Below are 24,529 nucleotides of genomic sequence, written 5' to 3'. Positions count from 1 at the left end.
AGTTAAAAAAATAATTAAAAAAAAATATTTAAAAACTGAACTTTTGACAACGAGTCATTATTTTGCATGACAAAGTGGCACCAAGCGTCAACCTGTTGTACGTCAGTTGTGACCCAAGGTCCAGCTACTGCCACCTTCTACTTTAAAGAAACCATTAGGAGGTACGTTTCACTACGCAAAGACATGGGAGCTACCATATGCGCATTCGTCTGTAAGAAGTACACAGGAGCTTTACCAGCAGGATACATCCAAACTTAAGAAACGCTGGGAAAATTGCATTAATGTTGGTGTGGACTATGTATTAAAAAAATAAAAAAAGAAACACTTGAAAAAGTTTAGGAATAACGCCTCTCTCTGTATCTCTGTCTTGAATAAAACTGGTTTCCAATTATTCCTCGTAAAATGCAGTAGTAAAATGCATTTCTTTCTGCTCCATATCAAGGATATTTTTTTTTTTTAAACTAGGAGCTATTATTGTCTTATTATAATAAATGAAACAATCACATCAATGCTCGAATATTTTACTACAGACAAACAAGCAACCTACAATGAAAGCCACAGATGCATGACTGCTTCAAGAACAAATATTATGAAGTATGTCATCCACCGTTAATTAATACATATATCCTTATCAACACTAGAATAACTTCAAAAAATAGGTCCATCATAAATATTTGTCTTTGATCACATTTTCCTTTTTTCTTTACAAACTGAAAGCACTTGTGACTTTTTGAAAAAAAATAAGAATAATATTTGTACATAATATTACCATCTTGATAATATACATCTTTCATAAGCACACCATCTTTTATAACAATCACCACTCTTATTAAAATGTTTATTCTAATCTTACACTATACAACTATATATACTACTATCACCATGGAAGTCTTTGAATGTAATGGAACAAAAATAAATGGTCACTCCGACCAGAACAGTATATACAATGCACAATCTCAAAGAGAGTTAACAATAAAAATACTCTAAATGCAAAACAATATTTCTTCCAGTTGATTCGCTGGACTAGAAAAGAAAAGTCTCTTTACATTTTCCTCTTTTTCATTATAATAAATTCACTCTTCTCATTATATTACACTTGTTTTCTTCATAAAAGAAAGTTTTTTCCTCTATAGTATAGTGAATTTTGTACACTTTGTACATACATTAATTATCACTCAGGCAGTTCGTTCTCCTGAGGCTGCTGCACTTGCTTTTGAACCATACAGGAACGAGCCACTGACTCGAATAACCTGAAAATGCAACAAGAACAATTTAAGTGAAAAAGGATTAGTTAATGAAGATGTAAAGACTGCAGATCACATTCTGTTAATTGTTGCACATGGATATAGAAGTTGTTCAACTAACTCAAGAACGCAAAATATACATTCTACTATGGGAATTTGAACAACAAAATGAACGTTAGATTCGACGTTAAAGCTATTTCATTAAATGTTAACTTGATCACATTCTGGAGAAAGGAACAAACGGAAGTAAAACATTCTAAACGAAAAGAAAGTATTCGTAACAAAGGAATTCAGAACTAAATTTCATTACATATTTATTACTTTGGCCAAAGTATACGTTTGATCAAAATTCATCTTTAAACTTCTTAGTGGACCCTTGAATTTGTGGATTTTTTTGTGAATTGGTTCTTTATACAGCTGTGGTTAGCTTCTGGAAATTCAATTTACTATTTACTATTCAATTTATTATCTATTTATCGACAATTTAGGTTATACGAAGAAAAATGTTGAATTAACTACAATCCAATATACCATGTATTTTTATAGTTCGTACAATATCTCTACTCCAAATAATAAAAAGTAAGACAAATGCTTCTAACGAAAAGCTGTGTAGCATGGACAACATACTCCATATGTTAAATTACTACTGGTGGTATATTACACGAGGAGTATTTTCTATATAGAGTGGTTAGAAATGTGTTCTCCTAGGTATGGATGTTTAATCCTAAGTAACATGACTCCTTTTTCCTCATTCTCATTTTATCTTTTGAATGTGTGTTATATTCTGTTAAAACGCTAGTGTATTTTAGTTTATTTTGTAATACTTGAGCATCGTAATGATTAATGGTAATGCTCATCAGAGAAGATAAGAAAGGGAAGGACGCCGATAGGTAATCCTTCCTGCTGTTTATACAAGGTACAGTCAATAAATAACAGCAACTGAACAAATATAACTGAATTTCCAAGACAATGACGTTCATATCCGTTATTAATGCTGTCTTTTTTTAACTCCGTTGTCTTTTTTATTCTACTATGAATGCGAGAACTATGTTCACTGTCTTTCTTTCTATTTGAAATGTTGTTTTACGTATGGAAACGTAAATGACAAAACCAGCATGTGCTCACATGTATACATAAATGTGAGCTATATCATTATGTATTTCAATGAATGTTACTTTTTCTACACTTAAAAGAAAAACAAATTTACACAATTTTTTGCCAATTGCGAAGGTTGGCTTGGGGCTCAAATGTGGCATCTCTGGTTTACTATTCCCGAAGATAATCGAAGTCTGACTTACAAAATGACCAAAATCAATGATGACATATATATATCTGAACTAAAAATTGTGAGTATTCAATGTGAAATAGATTAAAGCTTTCTTCTTCTTCTTATGTCTTCTGCACAATATCAAGTGATTGAATAAAGTACATTCTGAGCACGTTTGTCATGTATATACGTATAGTTTTGATTTAAATTTGCATTATTAAGATCTTACAATCACACAATAAGGCTTAAGATGCGAGTTTCAGATTTACACTCCATTAATGCTCCAGAATTGTCAAAAACAATGCATTTTATTTTCTTAAGCTAAATAAATTTGATTTAAATCATAGATTAAAAAAAAAAAATCATTAGATTTAAATTGATTAACCCTGTGCTAAACTTATCTAGTTGGAACCATTAAGTCGGCAGCAGAGATGGAGTGGCTTGTTTCTTTCGAAACATGAAACGGAAAATTGGAAATTAAGGCGATGAAGTGAAGGAATAGATAAAGAATTAAAATTAGGGATACCAAGTATACAATTCAACGTATGATGATGTAGGTGTGGTTTGTCCGAGCACAACAATGGTTGTAGTATAGTCCATTCTGAGCACCGACCTCAAGAGTGGAAATCTTCCGCTGGTCAGGGAATTGACTAGTTATCGCACAGGTACGATAAGTCTGATATCTGGGTTCAATTGTAATTTATCGTCCCTCTTCAATACCGAGGCTTTACGAGATGGGACTTACTGTTTAAAGTGGAATCAAAACCAATAGTCGGGTTTGTACCCGAGGCAAGTACGCCAACGGGAATTGAACTCTGAAACATGCGTACAGAAAGGGCAACCATGAAGAGTTATCACATGTCCATGAACTAGTTAATTATAGTTTTCGATATCACGTGCTCTGACATCCTATGATATGAAGAAGTCTGATCCTTGAGAGAGAGCGAGAGAGAGAGAGAGAGAGAGTGAGTGTTAACTAATAACAACATTTCGAGAAGAATGTGTTGTTTTCAAGCATTAATATGTGCATTTTTGACAACAGGATTAAGGAAACACTATTGAATCAACATTAAAATTGTGAGTGAAAGAATGCTCGATTTCGAGGGAGGGTCACAAAGAGAGTCATGTGTATATAAAAGTTTACATAACGAAGAAAGTTGACCTCCATAAAAGCAAGGGAAAATAATTACGATGAATCAAGTAATTCTAAGTTTCCCATTACTATTTAACAAAAATTAATTTGATCTACTTTTCTTTGTTATTTTTACTCTTAATATTATCGAGTCATGTGCAATTCTTATGTATAGCAAAATCAAATTATTATTTTGATTAACAATACATTTTACCTGTTTCATACACGAAATGTTATGAATTAAAAAAAAATGTAGATTAACAAAGCACCACATCTCGGAAGGTAATACCAAATTCTCGTTTAAAAAGGTTAACGATTTACGAACGATCTACGTAAACCAATACTTACTTTTCGATTTCTGGAGCACAATGAACAAATTCGTGATTCCAGAATTTGTATGTTGGATTCTTTATAAGCTCAATAAATGTGATCAAAAGGCCCCACGGATGTGGTCTGTTTACAATAAGTCGTTCCAATAGGACCCTAGAAGCATACAGGAAAATAAAAGTGAGTGCAAATTAAAATAATAATAATAATAATAAATAAAGAAAATATTAACTAAAAGTCTCAACGCCCAACTCGTACCTTATAAAACATTTATAATTTTGACTTTTTAAAATTCGATCATAGGATTGTTTTCAATGTACGGTATTATTAATGATAACATCAACTAGAACTAGTCGATGGTATACCTTCTGCTTTACGGCGTATACTAATTTCGTTTCATTTATATTTGTTTATTTATTTCTTAATCGGGGCATGACTCTAGTGATAAAATGGCCCTATTATTTTCTTTTCTATCCTATTCTTAGCCACTGTCCAAGTTTATCGATCATATGCAAAAATCCATTTTTTTTTTTTACTACTCTACGATTTAAAAAAAAAAAAAAAAAAAAAAAAAAAAAAAAAGATTACGCCAGCTCTGTCTCTGTCCAAGTTTGTGTTGTTTTGATCAGTGAATATCAGTATTAATGCTCTGTGTTTAACTGATATTCGTATTTCCTACTCCTCTTTACAATTTCCTTAATTTCTTCTGGTTTTCGCAATTTTCTTAAAGGCATGATTTTTTTTAGTTCCTTCTGTGTACCAATATCTATTTATGTTACTAATGGAGTGATTTATCTAAGAACTATCATCAAGAAAATAGCATAAAATGCTTTCAACCTATAAAAGAGTATCGCAGCTTTTATATTATAATGGAATTAAATTTACTAATATACGTGTTTAACTTTTTTGCCTTATTGCCATATTATGTTTTTATGCTAAGCATAGATGTTCACAAAACCGCGTATACTAAGTGAAAGTTTTAGGACTGCAGCTTTGCATTAAAAAAAAACTACATGTATCGAAGCTTTAAAGGAAATATCAACATATTTCACGAGAAACTAAACGCACCTAATTTTTTTCCGACTTTCACCCAATGTCCTCAATCAGATTACAAAATAACTATAAAACTTCTTCAGTAATACTGACGTAAATGAGGCGTATTTAAAGCATGCTCCTGTAAACCGGTTCAAATTAATCTTTCCACTTTCTCTAAGTAACTCAAATTTTGTTAAAAGCTAGAAATTATTTACAATTCTTAACTATAATTTGGCCCTTTAGCACCTCGAAAGCCAACATCGAGAAGCTTCTGTTAATTTTATCAGTTCGCTTTCCTAACAGGTGTAAACGGTTCGCTTGTGGTCGTGTAGTAATTTTTAGCAAAGAATGATACATCATGTAAAAATTAGGCGGGTTTAGAATGGTACTGACGATGAATTATTTTCGGATGGTGGACTGATTTTCAAATTTAAGGCGTAATATATTGCTTACGTACCTTAACAATTTAAAACCGGTTATATGTGAAACGCGGATTCTGGTAAAATTTCTTAGAACACTTCAATCGGAACAGACAGTTTTAAAAAAATTATAATATTCACACTGCTATTGTAGCATTAACCACTTCTAGTGTACCATTAACCACTCCAAAAGTGTAAACTAAGCCATTTTATTTTAGAAAACATATTTTGGATACCATCTGCCATTCTATAAAAGTGAAGCTGAGCTCAAACATGTTGGCGGATTCAATCAATACATCTCAGATCAGTACTTATGACTGTACAATTCAACAAGATTCCATGATTACATGAAGAAAGCTAATTATTCGTATACAGTATATTAGATTATCACTTGATAAATTATTCAAGAGATGTTGGGAATATCATTAGACACATTACAATTTTTTTTTTTTTTTTTTTTTTTCAATTGAAGGGGTGGATTCCAAAAGAGCCTAAGTCAATTTTTGTCAATTTTGAGATATTGGTTCTATTACGTTCCATTTCAGCACCCCCGTATATTAAACTGGATTTCATGTCAAAACTCCATAAATCAAATTAATTGTAGGCAAAAGAAAACAGTGTTGTTTTCCAAAATATCCTTAGTCAACAGTATTCTCTGAAGTTATTTTCTGACTCATGCCTAATAACTCTTGCTATAGATGATAATTTCACCGTTATCTTACGAAAAGTAGGCAATTACAATTTTCTTTTAGGTAGATTACTTTTCTTTCACAGAAATAGAATGATGGCAACACACAAAAAATAGTCTCCTGAAAAACTGACTTTTTTTGACAGGCTCTTTTAGAATTGAGCTCTTCAATTGTGACATGTGACTCTTCATTTTAAAGTTACTCTGCTACTACTTACCTTGTGATCTGCTCTTGAATCGCCTCGGTGTTAGCTTCCGCAAACAAATACAAAAGAGTGCAGCTAAAGTAGTGCGTGTGACTATTGGGGTAACGAAGTTGATTTGCGATGGCATTCAAAAACAGGTACCTCCCTGAAATACATGAACATATGGAGATGTCATTCTGATGTCTGCGAGGTTCTCATGCTATTACACAGTTTTCTAATACTCAGAAATAGTACTGAGAGGTTTCTCTTTTATTAACATTATTTCAGAATATCCGCATCAATGTTGTTCTTTCCGAAATAATCATGGAAAATATATACTTCCCTCTATTGTAAACAACTCATAACAATTATGCTCGATCGATAATCTCTATTAAAAGAGGTTAGGGCTACGCCAGTTGGTAATTTATCTACAATGCCCAATTTCTTCCCCCTCCCCTATTTTTTCAATAATTTTGTAATTTAATTTAGTGTTCTCATATTTTGTCACATAATTCTTGTAATTATTATGGCTTTTTAACTTACATTGAATCTGATTTATTAATAAAAGATAAAGAATAACAGTAGGTTCCCTACTTCGGACAGGTCAATATGGTCCATAAGTATTAAGGGTAAGTTACTTCTATGTCCTAGCCACTGTAAAAGAGGTGATGTGTTCAACACGATGTTCCCACAGAAAGTGGTTGAACCTCTTAGCCTCTTTTCAACGTGGATAGAATGGAAGAATAAATCTCATCCACACCGGGATAGATACCGAGCCGTTTGACTGATGAACTCAAGTGGCAGTGTTAATTAGAATATGTAGTACTAATTCTTCACATCGTAAGTATGATATAAATTTAGTAGTCATCAATTTTCTTCTTATACTTTAATTTCAAGTTACTAGATGATCATGACGTTCAGTAACTTTTGATGTATCTATATTAATGCGATACTGCAACGTTATAGGTAGAGTACCAAATAACCAGTATACCATTTGGTAACAGTGAACTAAGGAATCTAGCAGCAACGATAACAACAAATAAACTATATTTTTTAAATATTTACTGTTGGATGCTAATGGGAGCATCTTAATCTTAAGTGACAAAGCTGAACCCGTTATCCTCTTCTTTTAGTTTGTTGACTCGTTCTGAAGTTATTATTATTATTAAAAAGGCTGGAACTCGCATAATACCATCGTTGTCTACTTATGTAAGTTCTATGAAGAAAATGAACCCCGAATTCCCGGGCTTCACTAGATTTCTTTAACCTTTTTAACTCTATACTTCATTCGCAATTATTATCGGTCCACTAACACACGAATAAGTACTGAAAATCTAACAACGGTTTTGGTATCAAATGTTCATTATGCACAGTAAGTAAGTATTCATGAGAGCCAGTGTGCATAGTAACACGTAAAAATGAACATTTGATACCAAAACCGTTACTAGAAATACAGTTCTTATTAGTGTGTTAGTAAACAGATAATGAACCGCAAATGAACTGTAAAGTGAATAAGATTACAGAAATCCAGTGGAGTCCACGAATACAGGGTTCATTTTCTTTACAGGACTTCAGAAGCAGACCACGATGCTATGACTAGAATATCTCTCGCGTATTCCTATTCTATGTTAATCATAGCAAAACCGCCATATTATATTAGTCCCAACTTGCAAAAAATTGCGAACATGACTCAAGAACAAGTCGAAATATCAACTAAGTTAAAAGAAAATGATCCCCGGTGCAAAGGTAAGCTTTGTCACTTTAATTGGATTTTAGAACTGGACTATAGTAAAACAAGATTTCTCTGAAACTAAATTCTATTGGTAAGAATTAAATTCCACTGCCAATTAAAGATCAAGATTTACCGCAATCACAATTAGAATGCTCATCAAGTACTATATGTTTGATATTTGATTTACTTTCACAGTACTTCCTTAAATAATTTATAATTTTGATACATAATTTAGAAATATTAATATAATCATTTATTATTATCAGCATTTCTACAATTATTCTTACTTTCTTAAGTAAATGTTAACTATTCATTTAACTCAGCTCTGCGATGTAATACAACAATACCACTTTTTACTCATGTAAGCATTCTCAAATCTAAAATATAGTTTCGATTTCGTGCACTTTGGAGTAAATACAAAACAACTATACAGATTACAGTAAAAGTTACAAATAGATTGTGTTGTCGTCAAATTTGAAATTCTGATTTACCTTCAGTATCCAGATCTACAGCTAAATTCTGAAATATGTCCATGTGCGATGAATGAGCAATAGTTGACATATTAGGTGTTAAGTTTTTGCTCCGAATGAAGCTGATTGCTTGTGTTCCAACGTACAATACTAGAGCATTCATCAGAGGAATATTGTATCTCATTCCAGGCTCATTGGAAACTTGGAGATTACTCCTAAGTTCGGACAGGAACGTTACTGGTGCTCGGGCCTTAAGATACGAATCCAAATCCTAGAAGATATACGACAATATATTACAATTGTTGCTGAGACGAGGCATGTATTATCAGTATTTTCTTGCTATATATTATTTTCGTTTGATGAATACCTGTTGAAGACAAATACTAAACGCAAATAAAAAAAGGACCAAAAGACAAGTATATAATTAGGTTGATAAATAGGAGCTAAAGAACTTATATATAGCTATAAAATATATATATTGGAGAAATATTTATATATTTATATAATATATAAAGAACTTATATATAGCTATAAAATATATATATATATATATATATATATACTGCCCTTTCTTTACTCTATGATAATATATAAAAGTGAAATAGCATGACCGACGGATTGATCTTCGTATTTTCAGAACTCTCTGATCAAATTACATTAAGCAGACAAGGCTGTTGTTCTTCAAACCTTAGTGCTCGCTAACAAACAAATCTTATTACTAGACTTCGGATTTTTGCATATTTGCATGTTTTATTCCTGATGTGATATTGATATGCTCTTTAAACAGAAATTCATTTGGGCTGTTTTGGGGTAAAATAGCAGAGTTTTATAGTGCATATATTTGCATATTTCGGAGGTTAGTGCATGTTTATATCGTTCCTGCATATAAATGCATATTTAAAGGAACGACCAAATTGATAATTTTTAACGACCAACAACTTTCCTTAAAAATGGAATTTCAAGTTTCTAATATAGACTCAAGTTCTTTAAGTGGTTCATTGTTGTCGGTTTAGAATAGCTTCCAAAATCTGTGAAAGAAAAGTAAGAAAAGGGTGAGTGATTCATCCTCCACAGAATGTATTCTTGATGGTACAAAAATGTTCAAAAATTCGTCACAATTCTGAGCTAATTAAAGTTCAAATTTGAAGATGAGCCGTACAGATGATCGAAGTAGCAGAAATTTTGAAATGGTCCTCCCTCGTTTACTTGAATGGTACAAATTTTTTCTTGGGTGGACAAAAATTGGAAAAAATTTTGAGCAAGTTAAAATTCGAATGAAGATGTCGCACTACAGGTGATCGAAGTGGCCAACATTTTGAAACAACCCTCCTTTGTTGATTTGAATGGCAGATTTTGTTTTTTGATGGTACAAATGTGTATGGAAATTAGACAAAATTCCAATTCTAATCCAAAATTCTGAGCTAATTAAAATTCGAATTCGAAGATGTCGCATTACAGGTAATCGAAGTGGCTAATTTTTGAAATGATTCTCCCTCATTTATTTTAATGGTACAAAATGTTTGTTGCTAGTACTTTAATGCACAGAAATTGAACGAAATTGAACGAAATTGTAAACTTGTTAAAATTCGAATTTAGAGACGTCGCACTGCAGGTGATCGATCTGCCCAAATTTTGAAATAGTCCTCCCTCGTTTATTTGAATAGCACAAAAGCTGCTTTTGGTTGGACAAAGATGGACAAAATTCTGAGCTAGTTAAAATTAGAATTTGAAGATGTTGCACAACAGGTGATCGAAGTGGCCAAAATTTTGAAATGGCTCTCCCTCGTTTATTTGAATGGTACAATTTTTTTTTTTTTTTTTGGCTGAACAACAATGGACAAAATTGGACAAAATGCTGAGCCAGCTAAAATTTGAATATGTCGCCCTACAGGTGATCGAGGTGGCCAAATTTTAAAATGGCACTTCCTAGTTTATTTGAATGGTACAAAATGTTTTCTTGGGTGGACAAAAATGGACAAAAAATTGACAAAATGCTGAGCTAGTTAAAATTCGGATTTGAAGACGTCACACTTCAGATGATCGAGGTGGCATATTTTGAAATGGTCCTCCCTCGTTTATTTGAGTGGTACAGAGCTTTTTGGGTGGACAAAAATTGGACAAAATTCTGACCTACTGTAGTTAAAATTCAAATTTGAAGATGTTGCACTACAGGTGATCGAAGCGACAAAGCTCACTTGGCGCGAGTTGGGATCAAACCAGAGACCCCATGCACCAGAGGTGAACACTCTACCACTGAGCCACCGTGGCTCCTTTTGTTAATTTGAATGGTACATATTTTTTTCTTGGGTGGACAAAATTGGACAAAATGCTGAGCCAGTTAAAATTTGAATTTGAAGATGTCGCCCTACAGGTGATCGAGGTGGCTAAATTTTAAAATGGCACTTCCTAGTTTATTTGAATGGTACAAAATGTTTTCTTGGGTGGACAAAAATGGACAAAAAATTGACAAAATGCTGAGCTAGTTAAAATTCGGATTTGAAGACGTCACACTTCAGATGATCGAGGTGGCATATTTTGAAATGGTCCTCCCTCGTTTATTTGAGTGGTACAGAGCTTTTTGGGTGGACAAAAATTGGACAAAATTCTGACCTACTGTAGTTAAAATTCAAATTTGAAGATGTTGCACTACAGGTGATCGAAGCGACAAAGCTCACTTGGCGCGAGTTGGGATCAAACCAGAGACCCCATGCACCAGAGGTGAACACTCTACCACTGAGCCACCGTGGCTCCTTTTGTTAATTTGAATGGTACATATTTTTTTCTTGGGTGGACAAAAATTGGACAAACATGTCACACTACAACTAAATGGGCCCGAAAAATCTTCTAGAAGTTATCTTCAGAAACAATGGATTGAAGTTGAGAGACATTAACAATTCAAGAAGAAAATGTATTTTACAAAGTATATGCTAACAAGTAATATTTTCAAAGTAAGTAAGCTTGTTTAAAGAAAAGGACATTTCTATTTCTCACAACAGCAGAAGCTCAAACTTCAGAAGCGCTTAATTTTTTGGCCGCCTTATATTCTCATAGCAGTTTCAAGTCTGATAAGGAGTCTATACAAGTATGAAACAACCCAGATTTGGTTTTTTTGATACTCGGCATAGTTCATTCCAAACAAACCGTTCAAGAATGTATTTCGGGAAGAAATGAACAACCCTTTTGAAAATGAGCTCTACAATTAATTAAAATATTTGCTTTATAAAATCTAAAACTTGTTACAGCAGTTACTTTCTGAGTAAGTTCTCAAGTTTTCCTTTAAGGAGTTTAGGAGACTATTAAAATAAAAGCTTGTGTTGCTTTGATACACCTCGGTCTCTCGAAACGTATCAATAACTTTAGCTTCTTCACATTTATGTTCCATGCCTCGCTCAAATCACTTTATTCCATTTAAAGTATCAATATTATACATTGTAAATTATTGCTGTTTGAAACGGACAATGTTACGCTAGAAGAAAATATTGGATGCAATATTGGATTTACACATAATTGGCTACAAAAAGTAATTTCAAGTGATTTATTTTCCTTTAAACAATAACAAGGTTTTCGAATACAGGCTTTTAATACAGTAAAAACTGCCTTCAAGAGGCCCCGTATTAAACGGAAATTTATTTAAATGGAAATATTTCATGCTCCCATGAATTTAAAGGTAAAAAAATAATGGCTATATTATCTTGATTAGACGGAACCTGTGTTGCGAACAACCGATGTTAAAATATACTTTTTAACATAAATTTTCAATTTCTCTAATGCAGCGTTTAGAAAAATTTTAGACATTTCTGTGAGAAGTTAGGTATATGGACTACGTTGTCTGTAAAGGTCTTCGTTTACTTGTTACCCTACACATTTAACCTTTAGTCCACCGCCAAGTAAGCCCCTTAATACCGTGCAAGTTTTTGAACGTAGTGCAATAGATGGTCTAGATACATGGAACAAGAAGCATAATATACACAATAGATCAAAAGGAAGACTAAAGTTGAGGGAGGAGCGCTGAAAAGAGCATATCATCTACTTTTTGTCTTGACTTTTGAAGCCGTATGTAGTTTTTTTTTTTTTTTTTTTTTTTGTTCACTGTAAGTTTTATGTGTATTAATTCGTAGTATAAATAAATACTGTAATGGAATACGGTAGGCCTATGTACAAGATTTTACTTTCTCACTACGTCCATTACATGTATGTATCTTATTTATTTTTCTCATAGATCTATCTTCCTTAACTTAAAAACCTTTAACAGAAATTTTTGCGAGTCCTGTTCAATTTCACTAGGCAGGTTTTATTATGTGCTTATACCAGAAATGTTTATTTGCTTCTCTGAGTATATTTATTCTTTATTCACAGATACTTGGCGTATTCTTTTTTATTTGTAAATTTATATATATATACTTTATGTACATTAACTGAATGTATTTTGATTTTCACATACTGACTGTGAGCTGTTTGAACTCAAAGAAACCAAATGTATTCAAGAAGCCTTGGACGCTTGCGGAGCTAAAAACATTAAAACCGACCTTGCATTTATCAATTTCAGTTCAATTACAAAGATCATAACGAGATTAGAAGAGCGATGATTAGAACTTTGTAGTGCATTTGAACTGTTTGATTCAATAACGAAACAGACACCACCAAGACCAATCGGACAAGCATTTCTTCGAAACGCCCAATCAATATACGCGAAAAATCTGGCATAAAATTCTTATCTAGTCTAAATAAAGTGTTCCTGGGAACAACGACGCACGAATTTCAGATTTATCGGCAAGTAACATTGCTTCTTTGAAATACTGTCTCTTAACGACCCGTAACACGGAAGGAATATTTTCAATGTACAGTAATGTTTTGACTGATAAATGCCTGTTTTTGCCAGAAAACGGTGAAAATTACACAGTTGTGTATTGTAGCATGAATGCATCATAGTTATATACCAAGTATATGTAGTTCAAGTAATACAACTTTTTTCCCTAAAGTAATAAAATTCCTCATTTAACTTTAGCTTCTGATTGGTGCATTTTATAATTTTTAGTGCATATTTGCATATTTTCAGTGCATATTTTCGTGATTTTTAGCGCATATTTGCATGCATATTTTGCCGTTTTTTAGTGCATATCGATCCGAAGTCTACTTATTACAAATAATCTAAATCCGGAAATGAGAGGGAATGCTTCTCACTCACAGAATGCATAACTGAGGGCATTTGCCTGAAAGTATACGAGAAAAATGGCACACGAAGGGCCATACTATTTCTGATATTTGAGTTAAGTTGATTTTGAGTTTAACGTCCCTTTCAGCAGCGAGCTATAGAGACAGGACCTATTGATTAACGTGGAACCTGAACCACATGAGCTCCTGTCGGGAAATTTTTGATGTTTGGAATACAAATGTTATTTACATGAATGATCAATATTAGAATGCAAGGGATGGAATGAGGAAGGGAAAAAAAAAAAAAAATCAGTTGTCTTTATACGTTCAACTTTCACGAAAAATACCTTGTGTCAAGATTTTTTGTATCATGACAAATCGGTTTATACCATACTGAATACTTGGAAAAAATAACTCGAAGGCACGGGAGGAGATTTAAATACATAAAGCTGAAAAATTAATGTTGTTAACTATGTAATTACGGAACAGTATTTTCTGGCTCACAATTTTTATTTTATTTTATTTGTTATATGACGACAGGTCATCTATCGCATGTAGCTGCATTCACGATTTTGAATTTCATTGAGATTTCATTGCATGTTTCTTTCGAACCGTTGGAAGCACATGCAGAAAACTTGGTATATGGGTTTTACGTTACACACAATATAAGTATCTCATTCTCGTACACAAATTCAAGTGGAGTAGTTCCACTTAAACGACTCTGCATGGGCACGAAATTTGGTATATTGGGGTCTTTTCCTTCAAGAAACGAATGGATGAATTTAGTATGGAAAAAGCAAAGGCAGAAGATAACGGATTTTATTATTATTCTTACTCCTTTTTAACTGCTACTAGTTTTGTACGAAATTTGGTATACGTAGAAAATTTTTAGGAGAGCGATTTGAATGTTTACTCTGTTGCAGTTCATAAGAATGGACAAGTGACACAATAGCTCCCTACGTAGGAGGACATGTACTTAACCTGCGATTAAAGAGTTTTGTGTAAAAACATAAAACAAAGCCCTTAAGGACCATTTTCAACATCATATCTCAAAAAGTGTCATTTTTGAGTTGTCACTTTTCTATAAATGAATGATATACGAAAAAAAAAAAGTAAAAATGGGACATTTTGCTCTACAGATAACGATTATATGTTAATCACTTACGAATTCAATCCGGATGACGCAATGGGAGAAGCCGTGAAATAGGTATGGGCATAGTATTTAATAATCATCGCACGCATTCCAACCAATTATTCGATATATATAATATATAAATAACACTATTCATAGAATGTAATATTTAAAAATTCATTTATACCCAAGTCATATGATTTTAAGAAAATTAGAAATATTCATTTTCATAAAATTTAAAAACATGATATATTCGATGATCGTTGAACTAAGTCCATTGGCAATGACATATGTGAAATTATGTTGCACAATATGCGCAAATGGTACTAATATAAATTACCACAGCTATCACTGTTATTGTTCTTCGTTCTTAATTGTCACAGATCGATTTTTTGTTGTTTCTGTAAATATGTATGGAAATTATCTGCTCCTTAGACATGAAAAATTATCTACAATAGTCCTGTATATCAGAAAAGAACAAGTAAGATTTTAAAATTTCACAGGGTATAGTCCTAATCCCGGAAGAAGTATTAACAATAACCCAGAAAATACATTCCAAAAAACCGTTAATGGCAATAATATTTTTCTCTTATAATTGTTCGAGGTTATGCAGCACTTACCTTTTTAAAACTGATTGGCTGGATCATAGAGGCAAAATTTGTTAATACCCGTGGAGCATGTGCTATTTCAGGAAGCATGTCTACTTTTAGATTTGGAGTAAAAGGATCAGGAAGCCTCATATTTCTTGGGAAAGCCGATAAGATCAAATTTCTCATCTGAAAATTAAAAAACTACATAATAATAATAATAATCCATTCAAATTGACATCTTCCATTGAGATCACATGATAATGTACTAACTTCCGCACGGTATACTAACTTTTTGTCTCATTAGGATCTAGTATTACTCCGTTCTCGAAAACTCTATCTGTATATTTCACATGTATTTTAAAGTGTAAATATATTTTTCACTAATTATCTGTGTCTTAAGTACCTGCAGGTTTAACGCAATAAGAAAAAGAACAAGTGGATAGCATCCTGCGCCAAGCCAATTCCCACTACTCATCTCTCTAAATACTACTTCGTATTTTTATACTTACATTTTCTTGGCCCATTCGACCTCTCTTTTAGAGGCTTTTCAACCAACTAAATACGCATACTGCATATAAATGTCCATGCAAGCAACATGTTCCACCCACCTGTGGTATTTCGATCTAATATCCTGCAATATATTTTAAGTATATAATGTAGAATTCTATGTTATATAACTCTCCATTCACCTGTTTACTTGTCTATTTTTATTCCGAATAGTTGCAACACCATTTTCGAAAATCTTAACTCCGTCTTCGTTCCATGAGTAGTTACCGACAATTTTCGTTGGTTGGGAGTTTAGTGCCCCTTTCGGCACCAAGGCCATATGAGATGTGGACCTACAGCTTTAAGTAGGATTCGAACTACATGGATTCCCACCGGAAATTGAACCCAGGTCTCCCTTCCCGGTGATAACTTTCGCATTCAAAACAGAATAAGGTACAAAATTTTTGACTTGGATTAGTCTAGACAACAATTTCATACTGAAAACGTTTATGTTACAGCAACACCTAGGTTCTTATTTACCTCTGTTTGATCAACGATTATGTATTTCTGTTCAGTTTTAATACAAGACACATTAAAAAATCTTTAAAACCACGGTTTCGTCAGTAAATCCAAATTCAAAATGACTGGAAATTATATTACAACAGATCAGCTAATTATAATTTATGAAACTGTGCCAGATGATGTTTCTCTCTTTTAGCCTACTCTCTCAAAACTTTCGGGGAAGATAATCTGAGCTATTAAAAAAGTGACGGAAATATCATACCTGGATGCAATTAGGAGGTATCACATCACAAAAACCATAATGGTAATCACATAGGAACTCCGGAAAATCATGAAGTAGCACTAACAAAACACGCAGCGTCCCTTTGTACAATAAAGTCACTGGTTTTGCAAGTTCTGCGTTGCGCAGGAAAGGAGCCAGAAATTTGAAGAGATCGATGAGAAGCTGTGCATACATACCCCAACCCTGAAAAAGCAAGAGAAGAAATCAAATGTACAAAATATGCATTTTTAAACTCTCTTGTTGCCAAGTTTTTCAATACCTTTATTATACCAAGCGGGGTATTATGACTACTCCAGTACAATTTCGGGTATTAGTATAATATTTTGTTTCGGATAGTGTTCCTTCCAATGAATAGCTTTATTTAGTATAAAAAATACAAAATTATTAAAACTGAACAAAATTAAAAGAATAAATCTTATGCCATATACAGGAAAAATACGAGGGTCGGCTGAGAAGTTCTCGGCCTGATCCTCTTCCGAATGTACTACCCTGATGTAATTGATGTCATGTGAAATGTTGATCTTTTATATGTTTAAGTACCAAATTTCACGATTCTACCATGAACGGTTTTTATTTTACAGGTAACTGAATGAACAGGCTGAGCCAGATGTCAAATTCACCAAAGAGGAGTTGCGAGGTGTAATGAAGTTCTTCCTGCAACAGAAGTCGCCCAAGGAAATCCATGGTTGCATGCTAGACACATTGGGCGGACAATGCCCTTCATACTCCACTGTGAAGAAATGGTGTGTGAACTTCAAGCGTGGTGAATTTTCAACAGAAGATGGTGACAGGTGTGGCAGGCCAGTGTCAGTGTCAACTCCGGAAAAAGTGGACCAGATTTTGAGCAACAGACGGATTGCGCTTTAGGAGATAGCTGACAAAGTGCACATATCCAAAGAACGTGTTGGGTCAATAATTCATGATCAGTTGGACATGCTTTCTGCAAAATGGATTCCGAAATGTTTGAACGCGGATCAGGAACGCGAACGTGTGAGATCATCGCAGGTGATTTTACGGCATTTTGCGAACTCCAAGGATGATTTTTTGAATCGGATTGTTACCCAGGATGAAACGTGGTTGCATTACTTTGATCCGGAAACCAAACAGCAGTCATGCGAGTGGCGCCACTCAGGATCTCCAAGGCCAAAAAATTCAAAGCACAAAAATCCGCAGGGAAGGTGCTTGCCTCAATATTCTGGGATAGGAATGGTGTTTTGCTCTCAGACTACCTTCCAAAGAGCCAAACCATAACTGCAGAGTTATTACTGCAATCTGCTGGCTAAGGTAAAGGACGCTATTAAAGAAAAGCGCCGAGGAAAGTTGGCACGAGGTATCTTGTTCTTGCAGGACAATGCTCCCGTTCACAAGGCTGGCAGAACAATGGATTTTCTGAGAGACCTAGGGTTTCAGTGGATTGACCACCCACCTTACTCGCCAGATCTTGCCCCTTCTGATTATTATCTGTTTCCAAAACTCAAAACAGCACAAAGTTCACAGTGATGAAGAGGTGATGGCAGCTGCGGAACACTTTTTTGCAGACCTTGAGATTTTTTTTTTTTTTTTGAGGGGTTGGAGAAGTTGCAGCATCGAAGTGCAAAGTGTGTTGACCTTCGAGGGGACTACGTTGAATAGCCTCACACTTCCATGCCTGCAGCCCAAGTCCTTCTGGGTCGGGCCGACGCTGAGGTAGCCAGAATACCCCGTTTAGTAATGCGAAGCTTAAAGCGCCTCAAAAATCCGGCAAAACGATCTGTATGTTTTACGTTCATTACTACTTTAGCTGAATAGCAGATAGCACTGTGGGATTATTTGTGCTGTTATCAGGATGGCGACAAAATTTAAAAACAAATACAATGTACTATGAAATTACGAAACATTTACCTAATAGAAATTCTTGTACAAAGCAGGAAGAAACTAAAACATCTTCCCTGAAACTTCAATTACTACCGTTAGTCACCTGATAGAAGTTCCGTCATATATGAAAGGAAAACAAACATCAATAGTATTATGTAATTCATTTCATTTCTCCAAATGGTTTATTTTCTCATCAATATTGCACACGTCTTCAATTAGTTTACTCTTATTAGCTTCAAGCTTGTCTTCAAATTATTTAGCCAAAACTCATCCAAATGCTGACCAGTTCCGAATACTGATTCATAATTATGTTTTACAATTTGGGTTTCAGCACAACTCTTTGAACTGCCTTACGTAATACACTTCCACATCAGATCCTGAATGAACATTACGATCCAAGAACTTCTCCAAAAGTTTACGAACAAATTTCTGTAGAGATTTTCTGGAATTTCGGCAAAAATTCAAAATATCCAAATCTGTTATTGGTGGGCATTTCTCAACAGCAATATGGGTATATAAAACCCATGTCAATGTTTTTTTTTACAGGAAGATTTTCTTTATTTTCCACATTAATTCGTATATATGAACTACTGAAAGCTTCTGGTTTTACGGACTTTTGCATTTTTTTAAAAAAAGTCCCATCTAATGACGTATTGTAAAGATATGGACTGGGAAGAGTGTCAGTCTGAAATTCAGTACGGAAAGGTTCTCTTTCTGAAGCAAGTCCTGACACGAACTGACAGCTCGAAGAGCTAGGAACTTTCTTATTCTTCCTAATGCCTTGAATGTACAACAGAGGATAGGGATAAATGTGAATGGCTCGATGAGCAACATTACTATTTTCAAGTCAGCACAGAACAAAACTTCACTGCAAAATTTTCTGAGCTTCTACAAGATGTATTCGCCATGGCTGGAACATCCTTAAATAAGTTATGTAGAGCTCTAAGAAATTCAACGATTATCCAGTCCGTTGTCTCAATTGCAGCCTTAAATACTCTATGCAAAGCAAGCAACTCAAAGCTTCCTAATCAAATATTACAGAGTCATTTGGCGACGTCGGATGTTTGACTTGAAGGCATGCAGACATGTAAAGATTACATTGGGGCCAAATTTGAATGATCTTTTTTCAAGTTTAACGTTTAATGTGTCTCTCTGAAAGTGATTAAAAGATAAGCTGTACAATTCCCTAGAAACGCCTATAACAATAACGCGTACATAGTTGCCCTTCGCGGTACTCCAGAATCGCACATGTATCTCTCCTTCAACATTTGACTTAATACACTTCTAAAGTATGGTGATGATAAACCATAAACGAAAGTGTATGACATTTTGTAAAGTTGGAGCTGCACTTTCCTGGCAATCTAACTATTTGAAAGCAAAGTTTGAATACTCTGACATCTTTAGCAGCACTGAACATTTATGTAATTACATTTTGAATACACCATAGTAATTCTGCTAGTAAGGATCCCTGTGAACTTCTTTGTTTCGTCCCCGAACTCGTATCCACTTGCATCGTAGAATTCACGTTTGAACATACATCATCGCCAGAAATTTTGAAGTTCTGTACAGATGAGATACAAATAGGATGACACTCCAAGTAAGAAATGCAGATGACTTGTTTTCTTGATTCATATAGTCACTAAATGTTCATATTCAGATTGACACAGCCATCTGTATATACTTTTTACTTTTCATGTGACCTGTTACCACTTGCCGTTCGATGTTAGTCAACGAGAAGGTTCTCCTGTACCAAATATTACGGCGAGAAGAAAATCGGTCATTTGGTACTTTCCGAATTCATGACAAAGAAAAAAAATCTAACCACCAGGAAGAACAGAACGTGGTCTTGCAATATTTGGAAACTAACATTCTTTCAATCTGCACAGGAACACTCGATATACCGAACACCACACCTACAACACCTTTTCAGTTTCGATCCTGCCTCTACAACTTGAATCACTACGTTAAAATAACCAGAAACTGTTACAATGTTTTCCTTCCACCCGTTTCTCGATCGCCTTTGTATACAATACCGTAAACAAAAGCCTGTTCTTTTGCCACGTACGCTGCCTAGATCTACTGCATTAAATCAACTTGCATTTGCTGCTACTTTTCTTTTTTGAGAGACAACTAGTTTTTGTGTTTAGTCTACGCATTTAAGCATGTTAAATTTGTAAGATAAGAAATGATGAACTAAAACATGTATCAATAAAATATATTCTCGCTCTTAATATATGACAATAAAGCATATACACTCATTCTCAGGTTATTTATTTATTTATTTGGAATTTCTTACAATAATGTCTTTATTATTTTGTATTGACTATTAGTTTCGCACATTTCGGTATTTACAAAATTCTGTTTTCGAGCAACAAATACTATCGCGAAAGTAAACCAACTTTTCATGTCACAAAGCAAGTAAAGAACAGTTAACTCAAAGAAAAATAAAATCTTGTCCCAAACATTATAAGCGTGAAAGAAGTTAAGTAATTCAAGTTCGTAGTTTCACAATTCCTGAAAGGTGCCTTATGCCTATTGATAGACGAAAGCTCTTTTAACATTTATACTTTGCATGAAATTACTCGTTTAATGTCGCACTAAGGAGATAGTAATTAGAAGTTAATAATATAAGAACGAAGGAATGCGAACAGGGGAGGAGAAGCGGGAATCCTGAGAACCTCCCTCCCACATACACACTGTTTATTTACCACAAAACTAATATTGCGCATCTATAGTTTCAACACACGAACTTCGGCGCCATAAATGAACACACTACCGACTACGTCATCGAATTTGTGTTTTAATATCAACATGCAAAATATCTCAAATACCTTGGGTCATTTCCTTTATTCAATGTAACATGTGATAAGGAACCGTTAACAAGATGGAACCTGTTTGCTTTCCTTGTTCGAGAAAAAACCAAGGATTTTGGCAAAAAAGCAGGAAATAAAACAGCAACATTTGGACATGATAGAGATTCCATTCGTGATCTTTTTCCCTATGGTAAAGATGTGAAGATGTAAACATTAAAACAGGAATTGAACATCATGAAACTTCGCTACTTCCAGTACTGAGAATAATTGATTATTTTTTTTTACGATAACTTTAATTGCGAAATTCAAACGGGCCTTTTTTCTTTCCTATAATTTAACAATAAAGTTATAAATAAACAAGTCCAATCTTTGTTACATATTTTTGGAGACGGGTGCTACAGGGATGTTCCCATGGCACACTCTCCAAGTCCCGAAACAGTTTTTGTGCCCACTCTCAAAAGCCCCATTCCAGTTACAAAATATTTTTACATGTTTTGTCTGAAATAATCTTGTATTGGAATATCTGGCACTGAAAAAGCATACAAAAATTTGGTTCCAACAATGATTAGAGACAGACAGACAGAGAAAAAGTCAGAATTAAACTTCAATTGAACTCATGTACCATACATAATGTTTGCAAATTGCTGTAATCATTTTTGATGTCAGAATAATTTTAAAATGAGAATTTTCTTTTAAATTTATGAAATACATAATCATTAATATATCATTACAAATGTATAATAATAAATACTGCATTATAAGCAAAAAGTATGAAGTAAATTGGTATAGTATCTATAGACGTATCCCACATTAAAAGATCAAAAGTCCGATGAAATTAATACGGCTATCCACTAAGTATTGGCCCAATCCATATGCTATATGTAACTTTATCAATAGCCTTCGTAAACTCACAAGCACATCCGAAATAAGCCTTTCTGAGAATTAAAATACATTACAATGAAATCGAAGAAGCTCAAATACGAGTAACCGTATTCCAAAATACTTTCATTTGTGTGATTAGCTAACTTGGCTTTATGTAGGGCAGAAAACTACGATAAAATCGAAATTAGTGGGAACGAAAACAAAGGTTGGAATGAAGCGCGCATCGAAAATGCAATTACTATTGGATTGTTGATTCAACTGCAAAACCGAAAGCAAAAGATAATGTGCACTACTACAGAACCTAAGTTTGTTTCAAATTATTAGTGGAAAACAGAGGTAAGTTTTTAAGTTTGCAGTTAGTAATCGAAAAACAAGCACTCAATCCCATCTGAAATCCTAGGATTTTTTTCTTAAATGTTTATAAAATTTCATTCTTCGAAATTCCCTGACTTCCTGGTTTTCCAGGTTTGTTGCCATCTTGGCTGTATACTACTACTTGTTCAATTATCAGCGAGCAGTAAACCACTCTAAATTAAACATTTGCTGTGAAGTTTTTTTTTTTTTTTTTTTTTTTACCTACAATTCCCACGTGATTCACTGTGTGCTTGACGCTATAAGAAACTACGATTAATGAAATATTCAAATAGTTATTGAATGATAGAGTAGAATAAAAGCATATAAAAAAGGCATATAACCTAGAATTCAACTCTGCACTAATATTGTGTGCATTAATTAAAAAAATCCTACAAATTATAATTTATAATTTTATTTATGGTGGGACTCTGGGACTCGAATTCAAGATTTTCAACGTACCATGCCGATATGTTAACCACTACGCTACCCAGGATCTGAGTGAAGAACACCGAAGAGTGAGAGTGTATGGCTGTTCTGGGAGCGGACTGGATAGCGTAGTAGTTAACGCATCGGCACGGTACGCCGAAGATCCCGGATTCGAGTCCCAGTTCAATCGCCCACTTTTTCACTTTTTGTGTATTATTGAATTCGCACCTACAGAGGATTTAATGTGTAAAAGTAAGTTTAAATTAGGTGTTTCCTCCTTTCATTAATATAATGACACTTAACAGTAGTTTTTTTTTTTTTTTCCAATACTTAAATCAAATTAAGAAATCCAAATGCTTAGTGAATGTGAATGTTCAAAGATGTTCAAATCCATTTATAACGCGGGAGAGTAACTCAAATTTCCAAGGAAGATTCTTTTACTTACCTTTTGCTGTGGGGTAGTGGCTAGCATTCGGCCAATAAATACTCGATGAGAAACAAGTTCCAACCAAGCGTATGCAAACCCAGGAGCTTTTGCAGGTCGAAGTATGTGTAATGTGTGACAAAATGCAGTTAAAACCTATGAGAAAAGAGTATTTATCTTTACTTCACTGAAGAATTAAAAAAAAAGTTAAAAGTACTTAATGTATAACACATTTTATTAGTATTAATTACACCACTAATGATTTTGTTAGCACTATACACGTGGACACTACATTAGAAAATAATGTCCGGTACTGTGAGTGCTCTTTGCTCTTGCTGGGACGTACAAAACATGCAAATGGTGTTCAGCAAACAAGTCACTGACACTTACTTACACTTTTAAACAGAATGTATACTTCTTGCACAAACTGGCAGTTTCAAATTTTAATCCACCGTCTAATTTATAAAGACATAATTTACATTAACAAAATATTAACTTTCAAATCATGTCAATGTAAATTTGACGATGGAATGCAAGTAGCGTGCCAATCAACCATATACATTCAAGACGATATCACAGACAAGAGAATGGATTTTCTTTTTTCTTTAATATTGGGAAAAGATCATCACAGAAAAACCCTATTTTTCCTAAATTAATACTTAGGTTAGGTTAGCAAGTGATACGTTATCCATTAAGATAACCTATCCTCTCCTCCGTCGTGATTCATCTTCCCAGCAATAATAATATTTAATAGCCACATAGCAGGTAAAATTTGAACTCGACATAAAATCTGTCTAGCTTACGATAGTTCATTATCCTTAAATATTCATGGATGAACCAGTTATTAAATTTTTAATTTGATTTATTCTATCCTACAAAGGACTTGATGTAAGTTGTTTACTTTAATTTTCATATGTTCTAGTAAGTCTCAATATTGGAAATTGTACTAAGTTCATTCCATATGAAATCACCAAATTCGAACCTGAAATGTGGCTCATATGTTTTAAATTTTCTTCAAATTTTGAACATGTATTGTACTCAAACATAACACATCTGTAAAATTTTACAGCTCTACCTCAAATGGGACTGCTGTAGGAGCCATTCGAAATTTGG

The 24,529-nt window shown here is 33.8% G+C and overlaps 1 protein-coding gene across 6 annotated transcripts in view; it reads right to left on the bottom strand.

Moving 5' to 3' along the window:
• Window positions 1-505: 505 nt before the first annotated feature.
• Not1 (CCR4-NOT transcription complex subunit 1) overlaps window positions 506-24,529 on the bottom strand; it is a 225,256-nt gene continuing 201,232 nt past the window's right edge. For 4 of the 6 annotated variants that reach the window (XM_081765495.1, XM_081765494.1, XM_081765493.1 and 1 more), the window contains exons 37-43: window positions 23,438-23,572; window positions 16,643-16,846; window positions 15,403-15,573; window positions 8,521-8,770; window positions 6,331-6,463; window positions 3,992-4,126; window positions 506-1,250 (exon numbers count right to left, since the gene is read on the bottom strand). In XM_081765495.1, coding sequence (XP_081621621.1) covers window positions 1,172-1,250; window positions 3,992-4,126; window positions 6,331-6,463; window positions 8,521-8,770; window positions 15,403-15,573; window positions 16,643-16,846; window positions 23,438-23,572 — 1,107 coding nt within the window. In that variant the 3' untranslated portion in view covers window positions 506-1,171. The remainder of the gene's footprint in view (window positions 1,251-3,991; window positions 4,127-6,330; window positions 6,464-8,520; window positions 8,771-15,402; window positions 15,574-16,642; window positions 16,847-23,437; window positions 23,573-24,529) is intronic. The other 2 variants (XM_081765498.1, XM_081765496.1) reach the window with 1 other exon arrangement.

This window comes from Thermobia domestica, chromosome 7 (assembly GCF_964235325.1).
Source record: "Thermobia domestica chromosome 7, izTheDome1.hap1.1, whole genome shotgun sequence".
NCBI classification, from domain to species: Eukaryota; Metazoa; Arthropoda; class Insecta; order Zygentoma; family Lepismatidae; genus Thermobia; species Thermobia domestica.
The sequence above is the reverse complement of the archived record's forward strand: the minus strand, read 5'-3'. Positions and strand labels throughout refer to the sequence as shown.